The sequence below is a fragment of the Macaca thibetana genome, chromosome 14, assembly GCF_024542745.1.
Source record: "Macaca thibetana thibetana isolate TM-01 chromosome 14, ASM2454274v1, whole genome shotgun sequence".
NCBI classification, from domain to species: domain Eukaryota; kingdom Metazoa; phylum Chordata; class Mammalia; order Primates; family Cercopithecidae; genus Macaca; species Macaca thibetana.
The window spans coordinates 81,936,125-81,963,497 of NC_065591.1; the positions used below are offsets into that span (position 1 = coordinate 81,936,125).

At 35.6% G+C, this 27,373-nt stretch overlaps 1 protein-coding gene across 2 annotated transcripts in view; it reads left to right on the top strand.

Annotated features, from left to right (window-relative positions):
* The first annotated feature begins 3,143 nt into the window (after positions 1 to 3,143).
* The window catches only part of NAALAD2 (N-acetylated alpha-linked acidic dipeptidase 2), a 55,835-nt gene continuing 31,605 nt past the window's right edge, over positions 3,144 to 27,373 (top strand). The window contains exons 1-8 of one of the 2 annotated variants that reach the window (XM_050755526.1): positions 3,144 to 3,503; positions 4,239 to 4,350; positions 16,699 to 16,885; positions 17,229 to 17,330; positions 18,709 to 18,834; positions 20,554 to 20,740; positions 25,244 to 25,337; positions 26,330 to 26,428. In XM_050755526.1, coding sequence (XP_050611483.1) covers positions 3,146 to 3,503; positions 4,239 to 4,350; positions 16,699 to 16,885; positions 17,229 to 17,330; positions 18,709 to 18,834; positions 20,554 to 20,740; positions 25,244 to 25,337; positions 26,330 to 26,428 — 1,265 coding nt within the window. In that variant the 5' untranslated portion in view covers positions 3,144 to 3,145. The remainder of the gene's footprint in view (positions 3,504 to 4,238; positions 4,351 to 16,698; positions 16,886 to 17,228; positions 17,331 to 18,708; positions 18,835 to 20,553; positions 20,741 to 25,243; positions 25,338 to 26,329; positions 26,429 to 27,373) is intronic. The other variant, XM_050755525.1, reaches the window with a different exon arrangement.

A 27,373-nucleotide genomic window follows, 5' to 3' on the forward strand; every position in this document is an offset into this window, starting at 1 on the left:
CTCATATGCAGAATAAGGCAACATTTTCAAGCAAAACATGAAATTTTGTGGCACAGCACCTGGTGAGACTGTGGGTTTGGCAAATATTTTGCCAGTTTATCATCAAGTTAAACATTATTCTTTTTTATTAAAGCTTAATAATTAAAGCTTAATTCTGCAAGTGAAATTTATATATACACTTCTTTATTAGTACATATATGACACTTTGTTTTCAAACCTTGCCATAACCCATTTGAAGGAACTTGAGCTTTCGAGTTACAAAATTGCCTCTGCTATGACAGAGGAGGAGGAAAAATGCTTAGATAAGAGCAATTTAACTTGAATGGAGGAAGTGGTGAGTTTTGTCATGTTAGAGGCTCACTGAATCATGAGCAGGTCAAATGTGTCAAATAGCTTCATTGAGAGACTGGTTTTCAATACTAAAAGTTTTTATATACCATTAGCTTTGATGGAGAAATTGAAAAGGATGGTCCCACGTCAAGTGTTGCTTTGTTAAATGTGCTTTGCAAAGTACAAGTATCTGCCAAGATGGTAATAATTAGGAATTACTTTTTGATAGCAGCCTTCTGTTACAAACGTAATTAACATAGAATTTTGAATGCTTGCAGTGTCTATATTGACAAAAGGCCAAAGACTTGTTGAGCCAGCTAACTGGGCTTTTTACAATGGCTGGTCAAGATTGCAGATGCCGCCTACAGAGACAAAAGTCATATTTGAGGTAACATTGCTCATTCTTGGAACTCTTTACATTTAATTTTTTATTCAATATTTGCCTTCTCATTGAATTATAGGCTTCATAAAAACAAGGATCATATTCTCGGAATTTTGCATAATGTGTGGCATGTTATAGCCTCTCAATAAATGTTGGTTAAATGAATAATCTAATTTAATTTAGGAAGATTATTCAAACTGGCAAACTGTTAAATAATGCATTGATTTTTTCTATTACTCAAACTTCAATTAGCAATAAAAACACAAAATGAGCAGAAAAAAATAAATTTAATAAATAGCTTAGCAACTTTATTCATTAGTTTCTACCTTCTCTTTCTTCAATAAATCTTTTCCTGGAGATAATTTTGATCTGCCTCTTGAGGGCTATGTAGTCAACAGAGAATGGTCCCATGGATAGCCAATAGAAAAAGCCAAGAGTCTAAATTGACAAATTACACAATCAATCCCCAAAATGTTTATATGTACAAAAATTACATTTGCTATTGTTTGAGACCTTTGTGTGTCACCTGTTAAATACTGGAGAGTTATTAAAATCCCAGTATTATTTCATAATGCAACACATAAAAATAATTCTGAGTGCTCTTGGAAAATATTTCTTAAGCCATATTTGAGGGGTTTAGTTACTTCACTGGATATTGACCCTTTTGAATAATTCGATTCTAATTCCCTATATATGCTGTTGTGTGTATGCATATAAGGGGGCAACAAACTTACTTTGTTATGAAAATGTTTTTTGAAAGATATTTCTCTCTAAAATAGAAAACTGGAGAAATCAGTCAAAGAACGTCTAACGGGCTAGTAGCTGAAAAAGCTGAAGTTAGTTGGGACTTAAATTGCATGCCAACATTTAAAAATCAATAGTTCATTAAGGAGGTTTGCTTCAAAGTTAAATATCAGGTGTGCTACAAAAGTTTCAAGAAATAAGTCATTAGGCATTCCTATCAACAATTATGTTCAATTCGTAGCCATTCATTACAAGGACAAAAAAAAATTATGTCCCAGAAAAATAAATTTTACTCTTCCAGTCACTTGTTAGGAGCAAAGGTGCATTACCTAAAGCTATCAGGGCTGCAGACAATGCTGTGAAGTTTATCCTAGATATCCTACCGTCTTTGAAATCAACTCAGCAATTTTGCTTTGGCTGAAAAAACTACTTTTAGTTAGATATATGAAGCCAATCATAAATTCCTAAAATTTTTATCTGAGTTGAGATGGTTGATGCAGGCTATATACGATGGCCACTATTTTGCAAACCCATCTTTAAAGAGAAATGCTTTGTGAATGTAATATGGTGAGGACAGGGGAATGACAGGGGCCATTGTTAATGCAGTGGAAAAGCTTCTCTTTCACCCTCTGAAGTTTTGCTAGAAAATCAACTCACAAAACGCAGACTATTAGGAAAAAAGACTTACAAATTTATTGAACAACATAGCATAAGGGAATCATAGTAGAATGATTACCCAATAACCCAATGAGGTACAGATGATAATATACGCATCTTTTTAGAGGAAAGGAAGATGGGAATGTTTGTATAATTTTAGGAGGGTAGTAAATGAATTTTAGGGGAATTCAATGGGCTTGAAGAATATACAATGGCCTGGGACAAAGTCTGTTGGCCCTACAGAGCAGACAACAGTTTGTAACAGAAGTCTGCCAGTTGTGTTGACAGACTGCAGTCCTTCTTCCTATGAGTTCGGTTAATTAAAACTCAGGAAAGAAACTGTTTTTTCGTTTGTTTACTTGTTTTATCCTTTAGTAGTTCTGCACTTGAGGCAGATAAGGGAACTTGAGAGAGCAGCTTTATTCTGTGCTTTGGGAGAGACAAAGGATTGAGAGGGAGGAGCTGGAAGAGAGGGGTATGATCAGAGAGACCGTCTAGCTTCTTCAGTTTAGCATCTCAAAGCACCATATTTTGGGATATTGGTGTCTGAGCCTCAGCATTAAGAACCTACTCTCAGTAACTACTGGCAGTGCAAGGTCCTTTCAATGACTACTTTTACTAATGTGAACCTAAAACATTCCAGTGAGGTAGGTAAACACCTCAGTTAAATGAGTGGAAACAGAATTACAGAAATGTGGAGTTTTAAGTAAAGGGGAACAACAGAACGCAATCCCATCGATTTTGATGCTGACAGTGATTGAGGTATTAGTGGTGTTAAAAGCTTTAACAGGGGAGCACCTAGGACCAGAAATTCTTCCCGAGTTTGACGAGTGGGAAATTACAGCAGAGAATCTGGAAGAAGAATAACCAATAGGTCAGGAAAAGCAATACTTAAATTCACTTCTGAGCCGAAATTGGACGTTTTGGGGGATGGGCGTGGCAAACAGCAGTCGAGTTCTTTAGGCAATAATTAGGGACATTTTCAGCAGCTCCCGCAACCTACTATGTCCGGGTTACTGCGGGATTCACAGAATGGAAGTCGCCCGCCAACAGGAAGAATGCCTCCTCCCTCGGCAGGGCTTCCTCTCTCCCCTCCAGGGCCCCCGGGGACCACAGGGACCCGGAGGAGCTCGGCGCTGCCTTGTTTTCGTTGTCTCGCGACTGGCGGGGAGGGCGGAGGCGCGGCCTTGCGAAGGTCAGCGGAGGCCACGCCGCGCTCACAGGCTCCTGCCCGCGCGCTCTCTGTTTCTCTGCAGCCCCGAGGCTCGCGAAGGTAGTAGGCGCCCCAAGCTCAGCCCTCAAGAAGCCATGGCGAAGTCCAGGGGCCATCTATACCTTTGGATGTGCTTGACTGCTGCGCTGGCGTCTTTCCTGGTGGGGTTTATGGTGGGTAAGTGAACGAAACACTTTCCCCTTACTCCAAGGCTCGTGATTCTGCAGAGATAAAGGGAGAAATCCTGGAGCTGGAAGGCACTGGGCTGTGCGCTAGCCCTGACCCACTGGGCTAGATACGATAAACTGCAAATTTCAGCAAAACTGGAAACCAGACGGAACGTATTTTGGGCTTCCTAATAGACAAAATGTGCTTGAAATTCAAATTTATTAAATGTTCACTGAGTTCACTAAAGACAACCTAGAGCTGTCACTGTCTGCAGGGATGAAAAAAATCATTTTATTTCCAGGCAACATTAGTGAGTCAAAACTGTCAACTAATGCGGGCAGCGCTAAAAGCAAAGCTAAGCAAAACGAAACAAAACAAAACAAAACAAAACAAAAACCCTGCTCTATATTTAAATAAATATGTGTGGAATGTTCCCTATGTGTCAGGGACTAGATACTCAGGGAAGAACAAGAAAAGCCATGCCTTCATGCATAACGTGAGAAAATGAAAGGGCTTCCCTTAAAAAAAACTCCTTTTAAGCATCTCAAAATTATATTACATATCAGAATTTATTGATAGGTTTTCTGCATTTAATATGAACATTATTTTTTAAAGCCCACCAGGACCTATTTGTCAGATAAAGACTTTTTGGGGGGAAGGAGAGAGGGATGGCTTCTAGTTTTAATAAAGTCAAAGTGATTTTGTGGATGTTTGTGTGTTTGTGCATTTTTTTTTTCCCCTCAGGCTGGTTTATTAAGCCTCTCAAAGAAACAACCCCTTCTGTGCGCTATCATCAAAGTATAAGGTGGGAACTGGTATCCGAAATGAAAGCTGAAAACATCAAATCATTTCTTCGGTGAGTTTTTTTTTTTTTTACATATTTGATCTTAAAACTCATGTTTAAAATATCACAGTGAGAAGCATGTTATAACTGGTTATATGCATGAGGACAGTCTTCTCTGTGTGAAATTACAATATTGGTCATCAACTTATGTTTATGTTTATTTTGTTTTTTTTTTTTTAGTGTCTCTTTAAACCACTCTTGGGGTGAAATCTGTTAGAATGTTATAAAAGTAGGTCTTCCCTAACTTTACATAACACAAAGTATCTGGTTGGCTTATTGAGAGATGTTTCAACTTCATGTAACTTTAGATCTAACTGAATGTTATTCTTTGTTCATCAGTGCCTGGGTTTTAATCAGCAATATTTTAGATACCATATTCTGTCAGAGAAAGTTAGATTCTGGTTGACTAAGTGATTTAGTGGAAAAGTGATCCAAGTGTCTGATTCTGTCTGCCAAAAGTTAAACCTTTATCCCATCTTGCAGGTATAAATAAGTTTGTTGTTTACAAATAAGACAAAATGAAACCAGAAAGAGTCATTGCAAATCCTCTAGCTTCTAACCATGAAAAACAGTGGAAATCGGGGGAGTGATCATAAACTCCTTAAGAACAATGGCCATAGTATTTATTTCTGTATTCAGACTCTTTCAAATCGGTGTTTTTTAAAAAATCAACATTAGTGAAGTATAATTTACATAAAAGAAACTGCATCCCTATAAACCCTACAATTTGAGAGTTGTGACAGATGTATGCTATAGTGAACCAACCACCTCCTCCATCATGCTACAAAAATATTCCATTATGCCCTTTGCTGTTTATCCCCCACCCCCCTCCATCTCTGGCACTAGGCAATCACTAATAAATTTTATGTCACTGGAGATTCATTTGCATTTTCTAGAATCTTATTTAAATGGAATCATATACTACATACTCTTTTGTATCTAGCTTCTTTTACTCAGAATAATGATTTTGAGATTCATCTAGATTGTTGCATGTATTAGTAGTTCATTAGTTTTATTGCTGACTAGAATTCCATTGTATGGATATACTGCAATGTGTAGTTGATGGAAATTTGGGTTGATTATTGTTTTTGACTATTGTGAATAAAGCTGCTGTGAACAGATGTTTACAAGTTTTTCTGTGGAAAAGTGGTTTTATTTCTCTAGAAATGATTGAGTTTGATGATAAGCATAAGTTTAACTTTTTAAGAAAATGCCTAAGGTAAGTGAAAAGTGGTTGCATCATTTTGCATTTCTACCCCAAAGTAAGGAAATCAGTAGTCCAAAGAGATATGCACACTCCGATGTTTATCACAGCAGTATTCACAATAGCCAAGATACCGAATCAACTTGATGATCAACTTCCATCAAGAAATATTATGGTGTATATACAGGATGGATTATTACTCAGCATAAAAAAGAAAAAAATCCTATCATTTGTAGCAACATGAATGGAACTAAATGTCATTATGTTAAGTGAAATAAGCCAGGCACAGAAAGATACATATTGCATGATCTAACTCATATGTGGGAGCTAAAAAAAATTGATCTCATGGAGATAGAGAATAGAATGATGGTTACCAGAAACTGGAAGGGTAGTGAGGAGGGTGGATGATACTGAGAGGTTGGTTCAATGGGTACAAAAATACAGTTAGATAGAAGGAATAAGACTTAGTATTACATAGAACAATAGGGCAACTGTAGTTAACAATAATTTATCATATATTTCAAAATAACTAGAGTGCACTTGAAATGTTCCGAGCTCAAAGAAATGATAAATGTTTGAGGTGATAGATATCCTAATTACCCTGATTTGATCATTACTTATTGTATGCTTGTATCAAGATATCACATATACCCTATACATGTGTACAAGTAGTAGGTAGCCATAAAATTTAAAAATGAAGAAATAAATTTAGAAGTCTATTCACAGCTTTGGCTTATTTTCTATTTAGATATATATTGTTTTCTCCCTGTGGAGTTTTTTGTTTGTTGTTGTTGTTGTTGTTTTGAGACAGAGTCTCACTCCATCACCCAGGCTGGAGTACAGTGGTGCGATCTCAACTCACTGCAACCTCCATGTCCTAGGCTCAAGGGGTTCTCCCACCTCAGCCTCCTAAGTAGCTGGGACTACAGACATGCATCACCACACGCAGCTAATTTTTTAATTTTTATTTATTTGTTTATTTTTGTTGTTGTTGTGATTGGTAGAGACAGGGTCTCATTATTTTGCCCAGGCTGGTCTCGAACTCCTGAGCTCAAGTGACCCACCCACCTCACCCTCTCAAAGTGCTAGGATTATAAGCATGAGCCACCATTCCCAACCCCCCAATGGAGTTTTTAGAGTTCTTTATATGGAATGGACTCTTGAATAATGTGGGCATAGGATGCTGACCCCCCCACGCAGTCAAAAATCCACATATAACTTTTAACTCCCCCAAAACTTAACTATTAATAGCCTACTAGTGACCTTAGCAATAACATAGACAATTAACATGTATTTTGTATATGTATTATATGCTGTATTCTTACAATAAAGTAAGCTAGAAAAAATAAAATTATATTAAGCAAATCATAAGAAAGAGAAAAAGCATTTACTATTCATTAAGTGAATGTAGATATTCATAAAGGTCTTCACACAGTCTTCATATTGAGTAGGCTAAGGAGGAGGAGGAAGAGGAGGGGTTGGTCTTGCTGTCTCAAGGATGGCAGAGGCAGAGAAATTAGAGAAGGGGAGGCAGGAAAGGCAGTCACATTCCATTTAACTCTTAGACATCATGTCTGTTTTTTACTTTTTCTTTTCTGTAAACATATTTTTATATACTACCAGTTCTTCTTCCAGAATTTGCTTTAGTTTTAGTGCCCGTATCATATAAAGGACCATTTTGTAAAAGAAGTCAAAAGCAGTCTTGAACAATGGAAAACCTTCTGCCAGATTGTCTAATGTCATCTTGTTTTCTGGCATTGCTGCTTCTGTCTTGTTCCTCATCATCTGGTACTGGTTTAGAAGTACTCATCTCCATCAAATCATCTTCTGTTAATTTTTCTGGTGTCTACTACCTTTGAATTTTTCAAAGATTACTAACATGAAACCCTTCATCCCTCAACCTTTTTTACTTTTTTTTTTTTTGCCATATTCACAATCTCTTTCATGATTACCTTGTTTGGCTCTGTCATCAATCCTGTGAAGTCATGTACAACATCTGCACACAGTTTTCTTTAGCAGGAATTTATTGTATTGGGCTTGATGGCTTTCACAGTATTTTCTATAACAACGATGGCATCTTCAATGGTGTTAATTCTTCCAGAATTTCATGATGTTCTGTCGGGGTTCTCTTCCATAGGACTGACAATCCTTTCAATAGAGTGCAATGAGCCTTAAAGGTTCTTATTATGATGCCTTGATCTAGGGGGCAAATTAGAGAGATGTGTTTGGGGGCAAGTAGACTACTTGATCTCAGGGTTTCTGGGTAGCCAGAGGTGTCTTCCAACACCAAAAGAACTTTAAAAGGCAGACCCTTCCCGGCAAGGTATTTCATGACTGCAGGAACAAAGTATGGGTGGAATCAGTCTAGAACATGGGTTTCTGTTGTCCAGGCCTTCTTGTTGTACAACCAAAACACTGAAAGCTGGTGTTTATCTTTTCCCTTCAAGGCTTGGGGGTTAGCAGCTTCATAGATAAGGGCAGTCCTTATCATAAACCCAACTGCATTTGCACAAAACAGTAGAATTCCCCTATCCCTTCCTGCCTTAAATCTCAGTGCTTACATCTCTTCATTAGTCATAAATATCCTTTGTAGCATCCCCCTCCACCCCCAGAATAGGGCACTTTCATTTGCATTAAAAAACCTGTTCAGGCAGATATCCTTTCTCCTCAGTAATTTTCTTCATGTCATCTGAGAACTTGTCTACTGCCTCTTGGTGAGCAGAAGCTGCTCCTCCTTTAGAAGTTAAACTTCTTTCTAAATTTATCAAACCATCTTTTGCAGGCATATGATTCTCCACCTTTACATTTCTTTTGCTTTAAATGATCATAGAATGACTTTGCTTTTTCTCAAATCACATTAATTAGAGTCTATAGATATGCCTTTCTTATAGCAATCCTATACCCACATAAAAGCTACATTTTCAATACAAGAGAAAAAGGTAATTTGCAAAAGTATGAGGTTTTCACATTTGTTGCACAGCTACCATGACTGTTTCATAAATTTTTCCTTTTTTTTTTTTTTTAACATTAGTCCTTATGCCGGATTTATCTTGAAAACAGAGGGCAATCACAGCTGCAGACCTCAGTCTATGGTATACCAAGCAATTCATCTTTTTCTTGTAATGTATCATTAGTGGCGCTTTGTATGGATCCCATGGTGTTATCCAAGGTTTACAGTGTTGTACTAAACACAGTGAGAACTACATGAGAACCATGAGAGATCTTTTTTTTAAAAAACTGCCATAAGCCATTTCCTGGAGAAAGAAACTGTTCACGTAGTGATGATTAGGGAGATGATTAGCATCACACGGTGGTTTAAGCAGATAGTCACCACAGGAGCTCACTGCAAGAGCAATAAGCTGTGGCTACAAAAGTATTACTGTAGTACACAATGTATTACAGTTAATTTTACATAATTATGATTTTATATTGTATCTTTATGTTTGTTTACATTTCTCTAGACTGCAAATGGCACCATGTAGTCTGTAAGTGTATGAATAGGTTTTGATACATTTTAACTTTTTATAATAGATTAATGTTATTTTAAAATAGTAAATAATAAAATAGATATTATTTACATGTACTTCATGCATTCATGACAAACCTCTTCTTACTTTTTAAATATTTCTAGGCTATGTGGTTCATTTATGAGTTTTTTAAAAATTGCTGCAAATCTCAAAAAAATTTCCAATATATTTATTGGAAAAAAAAATCATATAGAAGTGGACCCATGCTGTTCAACCCTATGTCGTTTCAAGGGTCAACTCTACTCTAGATATAAGTCTTTTGTTGGAAATGCAATGAACAAATATTTTTTTCCAGTCTGTAATTTGTCTGTTTGTCCACCCTTATTTGCAGATCAGAAGTTAAAACCTTATTTTGATGAGGTTTAATTTATCAATTTTGCTCTTTTGGATCATGCTTTTGGGTTCATATCTAAGAACTCTTTGATCTGGCCTTTGACCAATTTTGTCTTCTTTTTTCCCCCAAAGGTTTAGAATTTACCTTTTACATTAAAGTTTCTGAACTATTTTGAGTTATTTTGTACATAAGGAAAGGTTTAGGTTGAGTTTATTCTTTGGCTTGAGAATATCCAGTTGCTCTATCACCATTTGTTAAAATGTTACCCTTCTTTCATTTAATTGCTTTTGCACCTTTGTTAAGAATTGATGGGGCTTATTTGTGTGAGTCTATTTCTAGATTCTCTCTTTTGTAGAGACAGAGTCTTATTCTGTTTCTGAGTTTTATATTCTGTCCGATTGATCCAGTACCATGCTGTCCTGATTATTAAAGTGATATAGTAGATTTTTAACAAAACATAGAATGATTCCTCTTACCTTATTCTTTTAAACTATTATTGTAGCTATGCTATGTCTCTTACTTTTCATTTAAAATATATAATAAACACGTATTTGTCTAAAAAACTATTGGTGGGGTTTTGATAGGAATTGCATTAATCCTATAGAACAATTTGGGAATTATTGACATTTTTTCTATGTCCAGTCTTCTATTACATGAACATGTTATGTTTCCAATTGTAGATCATCTTTCTTTTATCAGCGTTTTGTAATTTGCATTAAGCAGATGCGTTATATGCTTTGTTAGATTTACATCTAAGTATTTCATTTTCTTTGGAGCAAATGCAAATTATATTGTGTTTTAATTTCACTTTCCACATACTCTGTTGTTAGCATATAGAAATACAGCTGCGTTTGTGTATTGATGTTGCATCCTGTGACCTTGCTGAACTCTAAGGAGGTTTTGTCTGTTTGTTTATTTTGATTTTGGGGGTGTTTTCTGAGACAGAGTCTTGCCATATTTCCCAGGCTGGTTTCAAACTCCTGGGGTGAAGCGATCCTCCCACCTTGGCCTCCTAAAGTTCTGGGATTACAAGTGTGAGCCACTGGACTTGGCTGGAAGGTGGGAAAGAGTTTGATTTGTTTGTTTGTTTGTTTGGTTTGGTTTGTTTCTTGTAGATTCATTGGAATTTTCTATGTAGACAATAATGTCATCTTCAAAAAGGGAACGTTTCATTTCTTTTTACTTTCTTATCTGTATGCCTTTTACTTTTTTAAGAAAAGTTGCCTCTTTGTGCTGACTGGAACTTCCATTACTCTGTTGAATAAGAGTAGTAAGAATGGACATTCTTTTCTTTTTTCTGATCTTAAGGAGAAAGATTTAGTTTCACCATTAAGTATGATGTAGCTGTCGGTATTTTGTTGATGCTCTTTGTCAAGAAAGCTCCTCTCTATTCCAAGACTGCTGAGGGTTTTTTTCATGAATGGGTGTTGAATTTTGCCAAGGGCGTTTTCTGTATCAATTAATATGATCATATGATTTTTCTTTTTTAGCTGGTTGTTAGGTAATTCCTTTATTTCTTTACTAATTTAGGAGGGGGTCAAATTTAATCCAGAGGCATGTTATAGTTTTCTCCATGAATATGAAATTGTCTATTTGTCCCATTAATTTGGTCAGTTTTTGCTCTATGTATTCTGAGACTCATTCATTAGGCATATACACATGGATGTTGTTATGTGTTCAAAACAGAATGACCTTTTATTTTTATGAAATGTGCTTCATTATCTTTAGTAATAACGTTTTAAAATCTATTTTATTTCATATGAATGGAGCCATGTCAGCCTTCTAATACTTATGTTTATATAGGATGTCTTCTTCCATCTACTTACTTTTAACTATCACTTTCATTAGAATTAAAATGTACCCTCTATAGAGAGAACACAGTTGTCACTTGCTGTTTTATCCATTTTTGTAATCTTAATTTAAGTATGCCCTCTGTGGGCAACATATAATAGATATTTGCTTTTTTGTCCACTCTGGTAATCTCTGCCTTGTGAGTGTTTAGTCCACTAACATACAATATAGTTATTGATCGATATAATTAGCCACTTTATGGTTTGTCTTCTGTTTTCTTTCTGTACCTTTACTCATTTTCTGACTTTTTGATAGTGGGGAAAATATATGAAATTTTATTTTATTTCAATTTATCTTTTGGCTATACCTCTTTAGTTATACTTTTTAGTGGATACTCTAAAGGTTATATTACACATCTCTAATGTTTCACTGCATGCTTAAATTTACTACTGTGTCACTTAATATAAAATGGAGAAACTCACACTTGTGTATGTCCATTTACTCTCTCCTCCACCATCCTTTATGAAGTAGCTGTCATGTGTATCATACAGACATTAAATATAAACCTCAAAAAATGCTATATTAATGTTATATTTTTTCTTCGAACATTTATATGTATTGTAAACCAATTAAAGTTAAAATTAGTATTTCATGTTTCTTAGATATTTATCCTTTTTGATGCTTTTGATTTGTTTCTGAAGATTTAGGTTGCCCTGTGCTATTTCTGTTGAGTCTGAATAACTTCCTTAAGTATTTCCTGTAATGTGGATTCTGATGGTGACAAATTCTTAGTTTTTCTTCATCCATAAAATTCTTTACTTCAACTTTATTCCCATCATATTTTTCCTGAATATAGAATTCTGGGTTGACTCTGCCAACACACATGAAGTTTTCAGAACTTTAAATGTTTCACTGTCTTCTAGCTGCTGTCATCCTATGAGAAGTTTAGTCATTAAATCATATAACATGTATCATTTTTGTCTTTGATTTTCAGCAGTTTTACTACATGTCTAGGTATAGTTTTCTTTAAATTTAGCATGTTTGGGCTCTCTGAGCTTCTTGACAATGTAAATTTATGTCTTCCATTATTTTAGGAAGGTCTCGTTTATTATTTCTTAAAATATCTTTCTGCACCATTCTTTCTCTTCTTTTCTTCTAATACTCCAGTTAAACCCTACAGACAAATACACCCAGTGAAGTACATACACTACAGTTAACAGACAATCCCTGACTTATGACTGTTTGATTTAGAATTTTTCAACTTTATGATGGATTTATCAGGGTATTAAATGCATTTTCAATTTAGTAGTATTTTTGACTTTCAGTGGGTTTATAGGGACATAACCTCACCATAAGTTGAGTAGTGTCTCTATTTTCTACCCATCTGTGCTGTAACAACAGATGGGTGATGAGATCACAAGGTTCCATGTTAGTGTCTATGGATGAACTTAAGAGAGCTATTGTAATGAGGAAGAAATCAGCTATAATGTTCTTATTCAATTTTAGCTATTTATTATCAAGGCACATCAGATATCAAGAGGTTAGTTCAAAATGTCTGTTTTGGGGTGCTTTTTTGGTGATACAAGGAAAATAATGAGTAGGAATGAACATCACTTGAAGAGAGACTCAATCTATATACAGCTCATGCAATGCAGTAGCAGTAGGATGGCGGAGGTTTTTTTTTTTTTTTGACACAGACTCTTGCCCTGTTGCCCAGACTGGAGTGCAGTGGCACAATCTCGGCTCCCTGCAACCTCCACCTCCCGGGTTCAAACGATTCTCCTGTCTCAGCCTCCTGAGTAGCTGGGATTACAGGCTCCCACCACCACACCCGGCTAGTTTTTGTACTTTTAGTAGAGATGTTGACCAGGCTGGTCTCAAACTCCTGACCTCAGGTGATCCACCCGCCTTGGCCTCCCAAAGTGCTGGGATTATGCATAGGTTGATAAGCAATCTTTGAATGGTTTTCATGATGATTAAATATCTTGTTGGTGTTGTTTTTTCTTTTGCATCCAACCAAATACAAAAATTACACACCAAGAATGATGACAAGAACAGAGATAGTGGGAAATACAGCATATTAGGGGCCCCCAACTTTAATGAATGAAGAGGCGTGACCTAAAGTTTTGTAGATGACAGTGCCTAGAAGGTGTAGTGGGTGGTGACTTTTGGTGTAAGCTTCAAAAAAGCTGTTAGTTTGGAAAGAAGAAGAAAGAGATATATTTGAAAGAGCCAGTGGAGAGTAAGAAGGCCTCCTAGCTGAACTTTGGTCATGAGATATGTGGGGTCATGGGAAATAAACAGCCTGCAGGTGAGCAGAGTCCTCAGAGGAAACCAGTTAAGACAAGGAGGTTGGCTGGGCATGGTGGCTCATGCCTGTAATCCCTGCACTTTGGGAGGCCGAGGACAGTGGATCACCTGAGGTCAGAAGTTTGAGACCAGCCTGTCCAACATAATGAAACCCCACCTCTACTAAAAATACAAAAAATTAGCTGGGCATGGTGACGTGCACCTGTAATCCCAGCTACTCAGGAGGCTGAGGTGGGAGAATCGCTTGAACCTGGGAGGCAGAGGTTGCAGTAAGCCGAGATCGTACCACTGCACTCCAGCCTGGGCAACAAAAGCAAAACTCCACCTGGAAAAACAAATTAAAAAAAAAAAAAAAGAAAGGAAAGAAAGACAAGGAGGTCAGGGAAACATTCAGAGAAGGTGCTGAAGATATAGGCGAATTGTTGATTGCAGATCTAAAGGGTTAATGAACACAGCAGAGGAGTTTGGAAGGCAAAGGAGGGCTTGGAGATTGAGTTAAAGGGCTTAAATGTGGGAACAATTTTATTTCTCCCAGCCACTTTCTTATTAACAGAGCCTCAACTGTGAGTGTTCTCCCTCCCTCAGGAGGATATGTGTTCAGTAAAGTTTACCTTCTTCCCAGCCCAGGAATCTCTTGATTGGTTTGAAAAGGGGTAAATGACCCTATTTTGCCTAATGAAATGAGATAAAAACTTAGCTAAGATCTTCTACAAAAATGTTCCTTTGTTAAACACAAAAGAAGGAATAGTTATTCTAGTTTGTACTTGTTTCTCCTGAAGTTACTGGGTGAATATGTATGCCTGAAGCTGTAATGCCCATCTTGGGACCATACGGAGAAATTCTGATATAAAATAAAGGATGTTATACCTTCCTACTCTTGTTCTGTACTTCTCTATTTCATTTCAGGGGGTTCTTGAAAATATGGGAGGCAAAAAAGTTCATGGCTAATCCTTCCTCCTAATTTAAAGAAATAAGTATTTTTTTTTCTAATTACAAGAATCATATCTGCTCTTTGTAGAAACTAAACTAATGAATTGTATAAATTAGAAATTAAATGTCTCTGTTTTACTTTTTTATTCCTATACATATAAAATAACTTCCATCTGAACACATTTGTACTTTTTAAAAATAAATATATTATGAAATTAAACATCTGATACCTGCAGTTTTCATTTTATGATATAGAGAAGGACATCTTCTCAGAGAAGATGATGCTTGAAGAGTCCTTATGGATGATTAATAGTTTGGAGATAAGAAAGGAGAATGATTAGAAGTGGTAATACAGGGAGAGTCAGGTAGATGGGACAATATTTTTGGCTGAGATAAGACATTGTGCAAAGGCTAAAAAGTATTAAAGATCATAATCACTTTATGAGAAAATTAAGTATACTCAGTGACAGAGAGCAGAAAAGTTTATAAGAGAGTGAAGGGAAATTAATCTGAAAAGACAGAAGAGAGGACCTAACCCAAAAGTGCTTTAGATGCCATGTTAGAGTGTGAACTTTCTAATGCGGGGTACAGGGAGTTGTAGAAGAATTTTAAGCACATGGGTAATAAGAGCAGATGAATTATTTAGAAATATCACTATTTCTCAAGATCAGATAACTAAAATTTTGGATTCCAGTTCCAGCATTTGTTAGCTGTAAAATTATGAGTAGATTATTCAGCCACTCTGTCAGTATCCTCATTTGCAAAATGGGGATGATGGAAGAAGGATTGTGATGATTAAATGAGAAAACACATATGAAAGTGACTGTAGAGTGCTGGTCATACAACAGGTTTTCAGTGCATGTTAATTTCCCTCTACTACCATATATTTTGTGGCTGTCGTCTGGTTAACTAAAAAAAAAAAATTAAAAAAGGGTTTATTTTTGTTCTACTGATGGTGGGGGACTTTATTTTTTTTATTTATTTTTTTTTTTTGTGACATAGTCTCACTTCGTCACCCAGGCTGGAGTGCATTGACATGATCTCGGCTCACTGCAACCTCCACCTCCTAGATTCAAGCAATTCTCCTGCCTTGACCTCCCAAGTAGCTGGGATTACAATCACCTGCCACGAAGCCTGGCTAATTTTTTGTATTTTTGGTAGAGACGGGGTTTCACTATGTTGGCCAGGCTGGTGTTGAACTCCTGACTTCAGTTGATCCACCCTTCTCGGCCTCCCAAAGTGCCGGGATTACAGGTGTCAGCCACCACGCCCGGCCAGGGACTTTAAAAATATTATTCGGCCGGGCGCGGTGGCTCACGTTTGTAATGCCAGCACTTTGGGAGGCCGAGGCGGGCGAATCACGAGGTCAGGAGATCGAGACCACGGTGAAACCCTGTCTCTACTAAAAATATAAAAAATTAGCCGGGTGCGGTGGCGGGCGCCTGTAGTCCCAGCTACTCAGGAGGCTGAGGCAGGAGAATGGCGTGAACCCGGGAGGCGGAGTTTGCAGTGAGCCCAGGTCAAGATCGCGCCACTGCACTCCAGCCTGGGCTACAGAGCAAGACTCTGTCTCAAAAAAAAAAAAAAAAAAAAAAAAAAAAAAAAAAAAAAAAAAATTATTCACCCCAAGTAAAATAAATCTCACTAAGAACTAAGTTTGTGAGGTCACTTAAATGTTACAACTCATTTACATCCAGAACCAAGAGAACACTGCCCAAATTAAATTCAGCAAGCCTGTACTTTTTGAGTAAAAGGCAAGAACTAAGCACTAACGGGATATTAAAAATAAAAATGCATGCACTTTGACATCAATGAGATCAATAAACAGCTGCATAGATGATACAATCAACAGTAGAAACATATAAGTTAAACATGGAAGTGCCCAAGTGGTCCCTGCGAAATATTAAGATCTAATTTTTTTCCCAAAATGTCTCTGTTCTCTGACAAGCAGCAAAAAGGAACATTGTTAGTACAGGAGTATGAGGTTCTTCCAGGTGTCTTCTCATAGCTGAGCCTCTGCTGATTGTGTCTACCATGAAATGTGTTCTTTTCTGAGGAAGCATAATATGAAAACTGCAGTTGTATACAAATAACTTAAAAATTGGCCTGTCTAGAAACTGGTAACATTAGCTAAGTTTCTTTTATATGTCATATAGGAACAATAACTTAATGCCCAAAGCATAAGTAGTGCATTTAGAGTAGTTTTTAGGCACATCATCTGAGCATAGTCTTTAACTCCCTCCTATATTTTATTTTCATTTTAGTTCTTTTACAAAGCTTCCTCATCTGGCAGGAACGGAACAAAATTTGTTGCTTGCCAAGGAAATCCAAACCCAGTGGAAGAAATTTGGACTAGATTCAGCCAAGTTGGTTCATTACGATGTCCTCTTATCTTACCCCAATGAGACAAATGCCAACTATATATCGATTGTGGATGAACATGAAACTGAGGTATGTGAAATTGTTGGTACTTTTTATGTTTTACAATCTGACTATTTTATGTGGATTGTAATATAGGGTCAAGTAAAAGTAGACATTTGTTAATAGTGAATTATTCAGTATCCATTATGTGTTTGACATGGTGTTAAGTCCTGAGGCCAGTTTCTATTATTAGGAAGACAATAATAATGATAAGGCTCTTTCTCATTGTTGTCAGTGTAATTTATCTATTTAATTATAGAACCTAGTTCCAGGATGCTTAATCTGAAGTATATACTTGGAGGCAAAATGAATTATATCTTAATAATAATCTGGAATTTTTCTCTCCAACTTGACATGTTCTAATTGTTGCTAGATTTTCAAAACATCATACTTCGAACCAACACCAGATGGCTATGAGAATGTTACAAATATTGTTCCACCATATAATGCTTTCTCAGCCCAAGGCATGCCAGAGGTAAAATAAAATACATTTGTAATCCAAGTCTTTAAATGATTCTTTTGCTATATAAAATCTGTATAGAGGACTAAAACCAAGGAAATTAGGTGAATCATACATGCTGATCCATTGTTTGATATTCAGTACTATGAAAACCTCATCCCCCAATTAAAAAAAAATATAATAAAATAGAAAAGAACACCAGAGAAAAAAGAAACAAAACAAATACATTAAAAACTGATCCTGCTGAAGCAGATGCCACTCTTTGAAATAACAAAGAAAATGCTGAACACGCTTTTAATTCAGTGAGGCAGTAGGTGGTTTTTGTTTGTTTTTGTTTTGTTTTGTTTTTTTGAGACGGAGTTTCGATGTTGTCACCCAGGCTGGAGTGCAGTGGCGCAATCTCGGCTCACTGCAACCTCTGCCTCCCGGGTTCAAGCAATTATCTTGCCTCAGCCTCCTGAGTAGCTGTGACCACAGGTGCACGCCGCTATGCCCGGCTAATTTTGTACTTTTTGTTTTAGTGGAGACAGGGTTTCTCTATGTTGTTCAGGCTAGTCTCGAACTCCCAACCTCAGGTGATCCGCTCGCCTCGGCCTCCCAAAGTGCTGGGATTACAGGTGTGAGCCACCGCGCCCAGCCGGCAGTAGGTGTTTTTACAAGCTTCTTTCCATTGTTAATAGTTTGAATTTTTTATGGATTCATAGATAGGATGTTATAGATCATACTATAGAGGTTCTTAAGGTAATGCAATGGTTGGAAAGTAAATAAATATAGTTAGGATCTTTAAAATGACATTTATTTCCTCTATTCCCTGTGGCTTAGTATACACTGATAATTTCTTCAACACAGGATACACTGTTTAAATATGTCTGGCTGAGTGCGGTGGCTTACACCTGTAATCCCAGCACTTTGGGAGGCTGAGGGGGGCAGATCATTGGAGGCCAGGAGTTCAAGACCAGACTGGCCAACATGGTGAAACCCCATCTCTACTGTTAAAAAATACAAAAATTATCTGGGCATGGTGGCGCGTGTCTGTAATCACAGCTACTCTGGTCGTTGAGGCAGAATCGCTTGAACTCAGGAGGTGGAGGAGGTTGCAGTTAGCCGAGACAGCACCACAGCACTCCAGCCTGGATGACAGAGTGAAATTTCGTCTCAAATATAATAAGTAAATAAATAAATAAATAAGTCTTATACATTGTCATTTTTAAAAACCTTTCCAGGATTTTAACAGATTCTCTAATGACATCTGTATAATTACCGTGGGTCTGTTTATTATTCCCCAAATAAAGAAAGGAAACACTTTTGATGATGTAGTATTGTGAAGCAAACTTATTTTTTGTTTTTTTTCTTGAATTTTAGCAGGTTTATATATATTTTCTTTTCCCTATAGGGAGATCTTATATATGTGAACTATGCTCGCACTGAAGACTTTTTCAAACTAGAAAGAGAGATGGGCATCAACTGTACTGGGAAGATTGTTATTGCAAGATATGGAAAAATCTTCAGAGGAAATAAAGTACAGTATTATTTGTTTTTCTACAGAGAATGAGAGGATATATATATTCTGTAAATGTAAATGACCAACTTGCTTCTCAGTTTCCAAATTGCTTTCAAACATTTCTTTTCTTTCTTTTTTTTCCTATTTGCCATGGGTACACAGAAACTCATGTTTTTATGTTTTCTCACATACCTGGAAAAGAAAATTATTTTTTAATCATTTTTATTACAAAAGTAATATTTGCTTTTTGAAATTTAATTGAAGGAAATTTATATAAAGTAAAAAATGAAGAGCTCCCCTGCATTACCCACTTCATTATCCAGATATAATCAATCTTAATAGCTTTTCTCAAATCTAATTATGTGGAATATAAATACATCTGTCCCTATATGCCCATTTTACACATATTTATTACCTTTTACATTGTATATTACAAGACTTAATTTTTTTCATTCAGCCAAGACTCATATTCTTCATGTCCGCACATTGAGAGTTATGTAATACATTGGTTAAGAATATAGAACCCTAGATCCGTATCACTTGGGTTCTGGTCTAGATCCTATTCTTTCTAGATCTTTTACTGTTACTTAACGTATTAAGTAACAGTAAGCATGTTAAGTTAAGCATGTTACTTAACTTCTCTGTTGCAAAGTTTCCTCATATATAAAATGCGAATGCCAATAATAGCACCAATCTCATAGAGTCCTTATTGAATGACTTTGTTTGAAAGCACATAGGATAGTTTCTGGTACTTAGTAATTTCTATATAACTTCTTATTAATTACCTCACTATTTTAAATGATGGCATCATATTTCACAGAATTGACAAGCAATTTATTTAACCATTCCACTACTGATGATGTTTGTCTTATCTTGAATTTGTTACTACTACAAATAATTTAATTGTGAACATCCTTGTCAATATATGCTTCAGAAATTTGCGTGAAGATTATTGTAGTATAGATTCATAGAAATTAAATGGCTAAATAATAGTGTATATTCTTTCAAAATTTTGATAGACATCATCAATTTTCCTTCAAAAAGTTGTGACAGATTATACTCTGAGTGATATAACAGGGTGCTCTCTAAATATTGGAATGCATTCTTATGAATCAAGACTCTTATCCATCTTCTGCTACAATACTTTTGGTGAAGAAGAATTTGGTATCTCACAGGGTACATTTTCCTATTCTTGGCCAGTTTGAATTGTTAGAAAGATGTTTACAAAAGCCCTGGGCCATTTTTCGCAAAATATGACTGCTCTGCATACAATTTTAAATCAGTTTAGTTCCATAAATATTTGTAGAATGCTTACTCTATGATGTGCAAGATTTTAGAGTAGTTTAAAATTAAGAAGACATGGTTCATGTTTTCAAAAACACCCTCAGCCTAATAGGGGAGATAGACATTTAAAAGATATTTTAATACATTATGAGCTATCCTATAATATAGAAAATGTAGAACTACAAAGGAAGAACATTAATTCTACAGTTGCGGGTTATAATAGGAATGTTTCACGGAAGAAATGATAACTTGTTTAGAATTCCATGGAATAATGGAAGTCTGTTAGGTCTAACAGGTGGGAAATTGTGTTCAAAGCCAAGAGAACAGAATGTGTAATTGTATGATAAAAGGCAGTGTCTAAATATCCTTCCATTATTAAATTAATGTCTTTCTTATATGAATAAGCCAACCATTTGCCATATCTGCATTATGAATTGCACATTGCCCCTGCAGGTTAAAAATGCCATGTTAGCAGGAGCCATAGGAATCATCCTGTACTCAGATCCGGCTGACTACTTTGCTCCTGAGGTACAGCCATATCCCAAAGGATGGAATCTTCCTGGAACTGCAGCCCAGAGAGGAAATGTGTTAAATTTGAATGGTGCTGGTGACCCACTCACTCCAGGCTATCCAGCAAAAGGTGAGGGATGAGCCTATCAGTCCACCAATTTTGCAAAAATACTCCTTGCCCTTTTAAAAGGAAGAAAAGCAAGCATGTTCAGAATAATATTAAACTAAAATTGAGTATCGTTTTGGATTACTGTTGCTAGGAATTTTAAAACATTTGTTCTTGTATTATTTTAAATTTTCATGAGATGTCGGCATGGGGAGTAAACTCATATTCTCCTTCTTCCTTTATTAGAGTTCAGAAATACTGATCCTCATACCTAAAGTAATGTTCCTTTTAACAAATGACAATTTAGGTTCCCTGAATTACCGATGGATTGTATTCTTCTTAATACATACATTTCTCTTTTTTTTTTTCTTAAAACAAATGAGTTTTTGTATTATTTAAAACACAAAATTTGAAGTTTTACATACGTGAAATGACCTCTACAATCAAAATAATGAACATACCTATTATCCCAGAAAAGCTTCTTCTCATCTGTTTATATTCCCACCCTCTCAACTCTTCCTTCCCACTTCATGCCAATCCCTAGGCAACCATTCCTCTTGCTTTCTGCTGTCAGCATGATTATTTTGAGATGTGTCCATGTTGGCATTTTTGTCAATAGTTTTTCTTTCTTTTGCTGAGTAGTATTCCCTTGAATGGCTATACTGAAGTTTACTCCTTTACTTGTAGATGGACATTTGGATTGCTTTCAGTGTGGGGGCTGTTACAGATAAAGGTGTCTTGAACAGTTGTTGTACAAGACCTTGTATGTACGTGTTCTCTTATTTCTCTTTGGGAAATATTTGGAAGTGAAATGCCTGAATACTATGGTTAGTTGGATATTTAACTTTCACAGAAATTTTTAAATTGTTCTCTGAAGTTGTTTCATTTTATATTTCAGCAGTAATGTATGAGCGTTCTATTTGCTATGTCCTCACCAATATTTAGTATGCCAATCTTTTCAATTCTACATTCTAACAGATGTGTACAACTTCCAGGTTACAACGCTTCTATTTTTCAAAACGTTGTGCCTAATTTTGGTCCTTTCCATGTGAGTTTTAGAACTAATTTACAATTTTCACCAAAAAGCCTCCTGGGAGTTTGATTGAGATTGAATGAAATATATGAATCAATCTGGGGAGAACTGGCAATATTTGGGAGAATTGAATTAACAATATTTACTTTTCTGATCCATAAATAAAATGTAACTTCGCAATCTTTAATTTCTTTCAGCAAAGTTTTATGATTTCACTGTATGAATCATGCATACCTTTTGTCAGATTTATCCACAAACATTTCATAGTTTTATGCTATTGTAGTCTCAATTCCAACTTTTCATTACTAGGAAATGAAAACATTATTCTATTTCTAGAAGAAATACATTGGTCTTGTATCCTGCAAACGTTAAACCCATCAATTCTGCTAGTTTTTGTAGCTTCTATCAGCATTTTTACATACATGATTATGTCATCTGCAAATGAAGATAATTTTATTTCTTGGTTTTCAATCTACATGCCGTTCCTTCCTCTCTCTCTCTCTCTCTCTCTCTTTCTCTCTTTCTCTCTTTCTTCTTTTTGCCTTATTGTACTGGCTAGAACCTCCAGGACATTTTTTTTCTTTCTTCTTTTTATATACATTTTATAGAGGTACTCCAGTACAATGTTGAATAGAAGTTGTTACAACAGACATATTCGCTTTTTACTTCTGTTCCAACAGGGAAAGTATCCACTCTTTCTCTGTTAAATATTATGCTAGCTCTAGGTTTTTTATAGATTCCTTTTGTCACACTGAAGAAATTTACTTCTATCCTAATATACTGGGTGTTTTTATTAGAAATGTATATTAGATTTTGCCAAATGTTTTTTTTCTATGCACATAGAGATGATCATATGTTATTATTTACTTTTGTTAAATTATATGATTGTTTTTAATGTTAATCCAACCCTGTCATCCTAAAATAAATCCAATTTGGTGACAATGTATTATCCTTTTACATACTGTTGAATTTTTTATTTATTTTTCTTAAGAATGTTTCTGTCTATGGTCATAAGGGATGTTAAGCTGTAGATTTAGTTTTTTGTAATATCTTTATGTCATTTGGTATCAGAGAAATGCTGGCCTCTTAGAATGAGTTGGGAACCATTTCATCTTCACTTTTTTGCAAGAGCTTATAAAGAATGGGTTCAATGTTGTCTATAAATACTTGGTAGAATTCTCCAGGGACCTATCTGTGCCTGAAGTTTTTTATGGAGGACTGTTTTTCACTACAAGTTGAATTTCTTTTATATATAGTCTATTTATTCTCAAGTGAGTCTTGGTAGTTTGCATTTTTACAAAGATTTTTGTCCATTTCATCTAACTTGTTGAATTTATGAGCATAGAGTGGTTTATAATATTTTCTTACTATTCTTCTGTCTGCAGGTACTAGAGTGATATTCTCTCCTTTATTCCTGATGTTAGCAATTTAGTCATTTCTCCTTTTGTCCTGATCTGTCTTGTTGGAAGTTTATTAGTTTTATTGATCTCAGATAACCAGGTTGGGTTTCATTGATTATCTTTACTATTATTTTTGTTTCCTATTTCTTTTTTAAAATTTAAATAGAGATAGCTCTTGCTATGCTACCCTGGCCAGTCTCAAACTCCTTGACTCAAGCAATCCTCCTGACTTGGCCTCCCAAAGTGCTGGGATTACACACATGAGCCGTCAGGAACCCAGCCAGTTTCTATTTCTTAGATTTCTGCTGTGATATTTATCATGTCCTTTCTCCTGCTTATTCTGGCCTTTATTTGTTCTTTTTCTAGTTTCTGAAAGTGGAAACTGATGTCATTTGTCGGAAACTTAACTTTTTTTCTAAGATGGATTATTTAGTGCTATACCTCTCTCTATATGCACTACTTTAGCTTCATCCTACAGATTTTAATATATTGTGGTTTTACTTTATTTTAGAGACAAGATCCCACTCTGTCACCCTATCTGTCACCCAGGCTGGAGTGCAGTGGTCCAACCACAGCTCACTGTAACCGCAAACTCCCAGGCTCAAGTGATTCTCCTGCCCAAGCCTCCCAAGTAGCTGGAACTATAGGCATGTACCACCATGCCCAGTTAATTTTTTAATGTTTACTTTTAGAGATGGGTCTTCTTGTGTTGCCTAGGCTGAGTGTTTTTATTTTTATTTGGTTCCAAATACTTTCTAATTTCCCTTTTCATTTCTACTTTGACCCATGGTTTATTTATAAATGTGTTATTTAATTTTAATATATTTGAGGACGTTCTAGGTATCTTTCTAATATTGATTTCTAATTTAATTCCACTGAGGTCACAGAACATACTGAGAATTTACTGAGACATGTTTTATGGCCCAGAATGTGGTCTATCTAATATATATTCTATTTGCACTTGAAAATAATGCATATTCTGCTTTTGGTTGGAGTATTCTGTAAATGTCAATTAGGTCAAATTAGTTAATAGTGTTATGAAAGTCTTATATACTTACTGATTTACTACCTAATTATAGTGTTCAAATTTTTGTTTCAGCAGTCAATTATTTCATGAAGCTACTTACCTAATAAAAATCTCATGATAGAACTATTATTTTACATATTTTATTATTTTTAAAATGTTTCATTTACATAAAATAAGGTGAATAAAAAATAAGGTGTTTCAGGCACGAAGGTAAATTTGGTCCCTTTAACTCTATCTTGGCTGAAAGCCACAGTTCCAATGAGGTTTTAGGGCTGGCGATAATTTTCAGTCTTCCTTGAATGATAATATATTACATTACTATTTGAATAAGATGTTTCTCATTTATTCCCAATATTGCATATGTTCTCTTGGGTTTTTTTCCAATTATTTATAGTTTCAGAATCTGGGACACAGTTTCTAAGCATCTTGTTAATAACGTTTCTCTGAGAAAGATTCAAAAGATTCTTGAGGAAATAAAATATTCTTGTAAAGGTCAAGAAAATTATGTGAAATGTCAAAACAAATTTGGAAAACTGTCATCTCTATAATTAACATTACCTTAAAATGTAAATGATTTATTAAGTAAGACGTATTAGGTAAAACAATTGTCTGACTTTGGGGGAAGTTTTTTATTATTTATTTATTTATTTATTTATTTATTTATTTATTTATTTGAGACGGAGTCTTGCTCTGTCGCCAGGCTGGAGTGCAGTGGCCTCATCTTGGCTCATTGCAACCTCTGCCTCCTGGGTTCAAGCAATTCTCCTGCCTCAGCCTCCCAAGTAGCTGGGACTACAGGTGTGCACCACCACTCCTGGCTAATTTTTGTATTTTTAGTAGAGACATGGTTTCACCATGTTGACCAAGATGGTCTCGATCTCTTGACCTCATGATCTGCCCACCTTGGCCTCCCAAAGTGCTGGGATTACAGGTGTGAGCCACCATGCCCGGCCGGGAACTTTTAATTTTGGCATAATTGCAAATCTGCAATGGTAATGCAAAAAATCCCTGTATATCTCTTGCTCAGATTTTTAAATTGTTTTCATTTTATGCATTTGATTTTTTAGAATACACTTTCAGACTTGATGTTGAAGAAGGAGTGGGAATCCCCAAAATACCTGTACATCCCATTGGATATAATGATGCAGAAATATTATTACGGTATAGTTTTCTTGTTGGATATGAGATTAAGATATTTTGCACTAGGTGTCTATTTTCTCATCAAAAACCAATATGGCATTCTTATGTTAAACATAAAGTTTTATAACTAAATTACTCCTGAAATAGGTATAACAGAGTATACTATCTTTTCATTTCATAAAAGTAGTCATTTGGTGACTAAGAAATAAAAATAAAATATCTGTCTGTTTGCTGCAAATGAAATTCTCATACAAAACTATGTCCAAAGATAATTCTGATTTGAGATTTTTCAAGCAATTGAATTTTCATAGGTATTCATTAGATATTTATATTCAGCGTGTATTATAAGAATATGACAATGCCCCCCACTTACTTGGAGGTATGACCTTGAACCAGTTGCTTAAACTTTCTCTGACTCAGTTTCTTTATTTGTAAGATGAAGCTAGTAACTGTTTCTCCTTCATAGTGTTATTATGAGATCATATGTGTAAAATACTTAGCACCATATTTAAAATATAGTAAACAATTATTGTATTCTATAACTGACATTTCTTTACATATCTCTCAACTGCCGTTTTTAAATGCCTGTATGAGTATTACAACTTAATAATTGTTTGAGTGCCTACTATGTAATCAGCAGCTTCTTTACAAATTAATTTATTCTCCTTAATGGAGTCATTAATTTCCTATATTTAGGATTTCTTGGATTCAGTGAATCCCCACATAAATAATTAAGGTCAAAAATAAGGAGATGGGCTTCCCATTTGCCATCACTATTTTATTTTTTCTCTTTGCTCTTATCATTAACATATTACATATTTTACATATTGATTCAGTATGGCTCTCTCACTAGAATGTGAACCCCACAAAGCGGGGACTTTTTGACAGTACCTGGCACAAATGACAAATATTTGTGTTATATATGAATGAAATATTGTCATCAAACTTTATAATTTCTCCTTAGAAATAGTGATAGTCAGCCTTTTTCTGTCACTTTCATTTTATTTTGACAGCCACTTGGGAGGAATCGCTCCACCAGATGAGAGCTGGAAGGGAGCCCTCAATGTGAGTTATAGTATCGGACCTGGCTTTACAGGGAATAATTCTTCCAGGTAATTTTGCATTACTTTAACAGTCTGAAAAAGTTTTATATTTTTAATGGAAACATGTCAAGATAACTGTTCTGCCAGGGATAATTTGCTTATCTCTTTTTCTCTTTTTCATTACTAAACAGTTAACAATTTTACATTACTTAAGAAGTACTTACAAAATGAAATATTGGATTCTTTCACTAGTAATATCACAATATTAGTTTCATAGAATCTCAAAAATTACTACATTTGAATTCTAAGTTTTAACATTTCAAAGATTTTTCAAAATTCTCTCTTCACCTAATTTTTAAAATCGTTTTTCAAATGACTTTCAAAGTGATATACATGTGAAAAACTAGGTGAAGGTGCTGGGTGTGGTGGCTCACGCCTGTAATCCCAGCATTTGGGAGGCCGAGGCAGGCGGATCACCTGAGGTCGGGAGTTTGAGAACGGCCTGGCCAACATGAAGAAACCCCTTTTCTACTAAAAATACAAAAATCAGCCAGGCGTGGTTGTACATGCCTGTAATCCCAGCTACTTGGGAGGCTGAGGCAGGAGAATCGCTTGAACCCGGGAGGTGGAGTTTGCGGTGAGCCGAGATGCGCCATTGCACTTGAGCCTGGGCAACAAGACTGAAACTCCATCTCAAAAAAAAAAAAAAAAAACCTAGGTGAACTTAAGGGAGAAGGAAAGATGAAGAGAGAAGGGAACCAACATTTATAGATCACTTACTGTGTGCGTTAAATGAGTTCAAATGGATAAATCACATAGCTACTATAAGGCTCAATAGAATTAATATTACAATTATTATTGTTATTAAAACATGATAACACTCTTCTAGAAGAGATGTGATCACAAATTGTGTGTTTATTGAGCTTAGTCTTACAGAAAGAGTAAAAGTTTACCACTGGGTCAAGGCAGGCAAGAAATGCCAACTAGAGAAATCAGCTTGTACAGTTGTTGAAC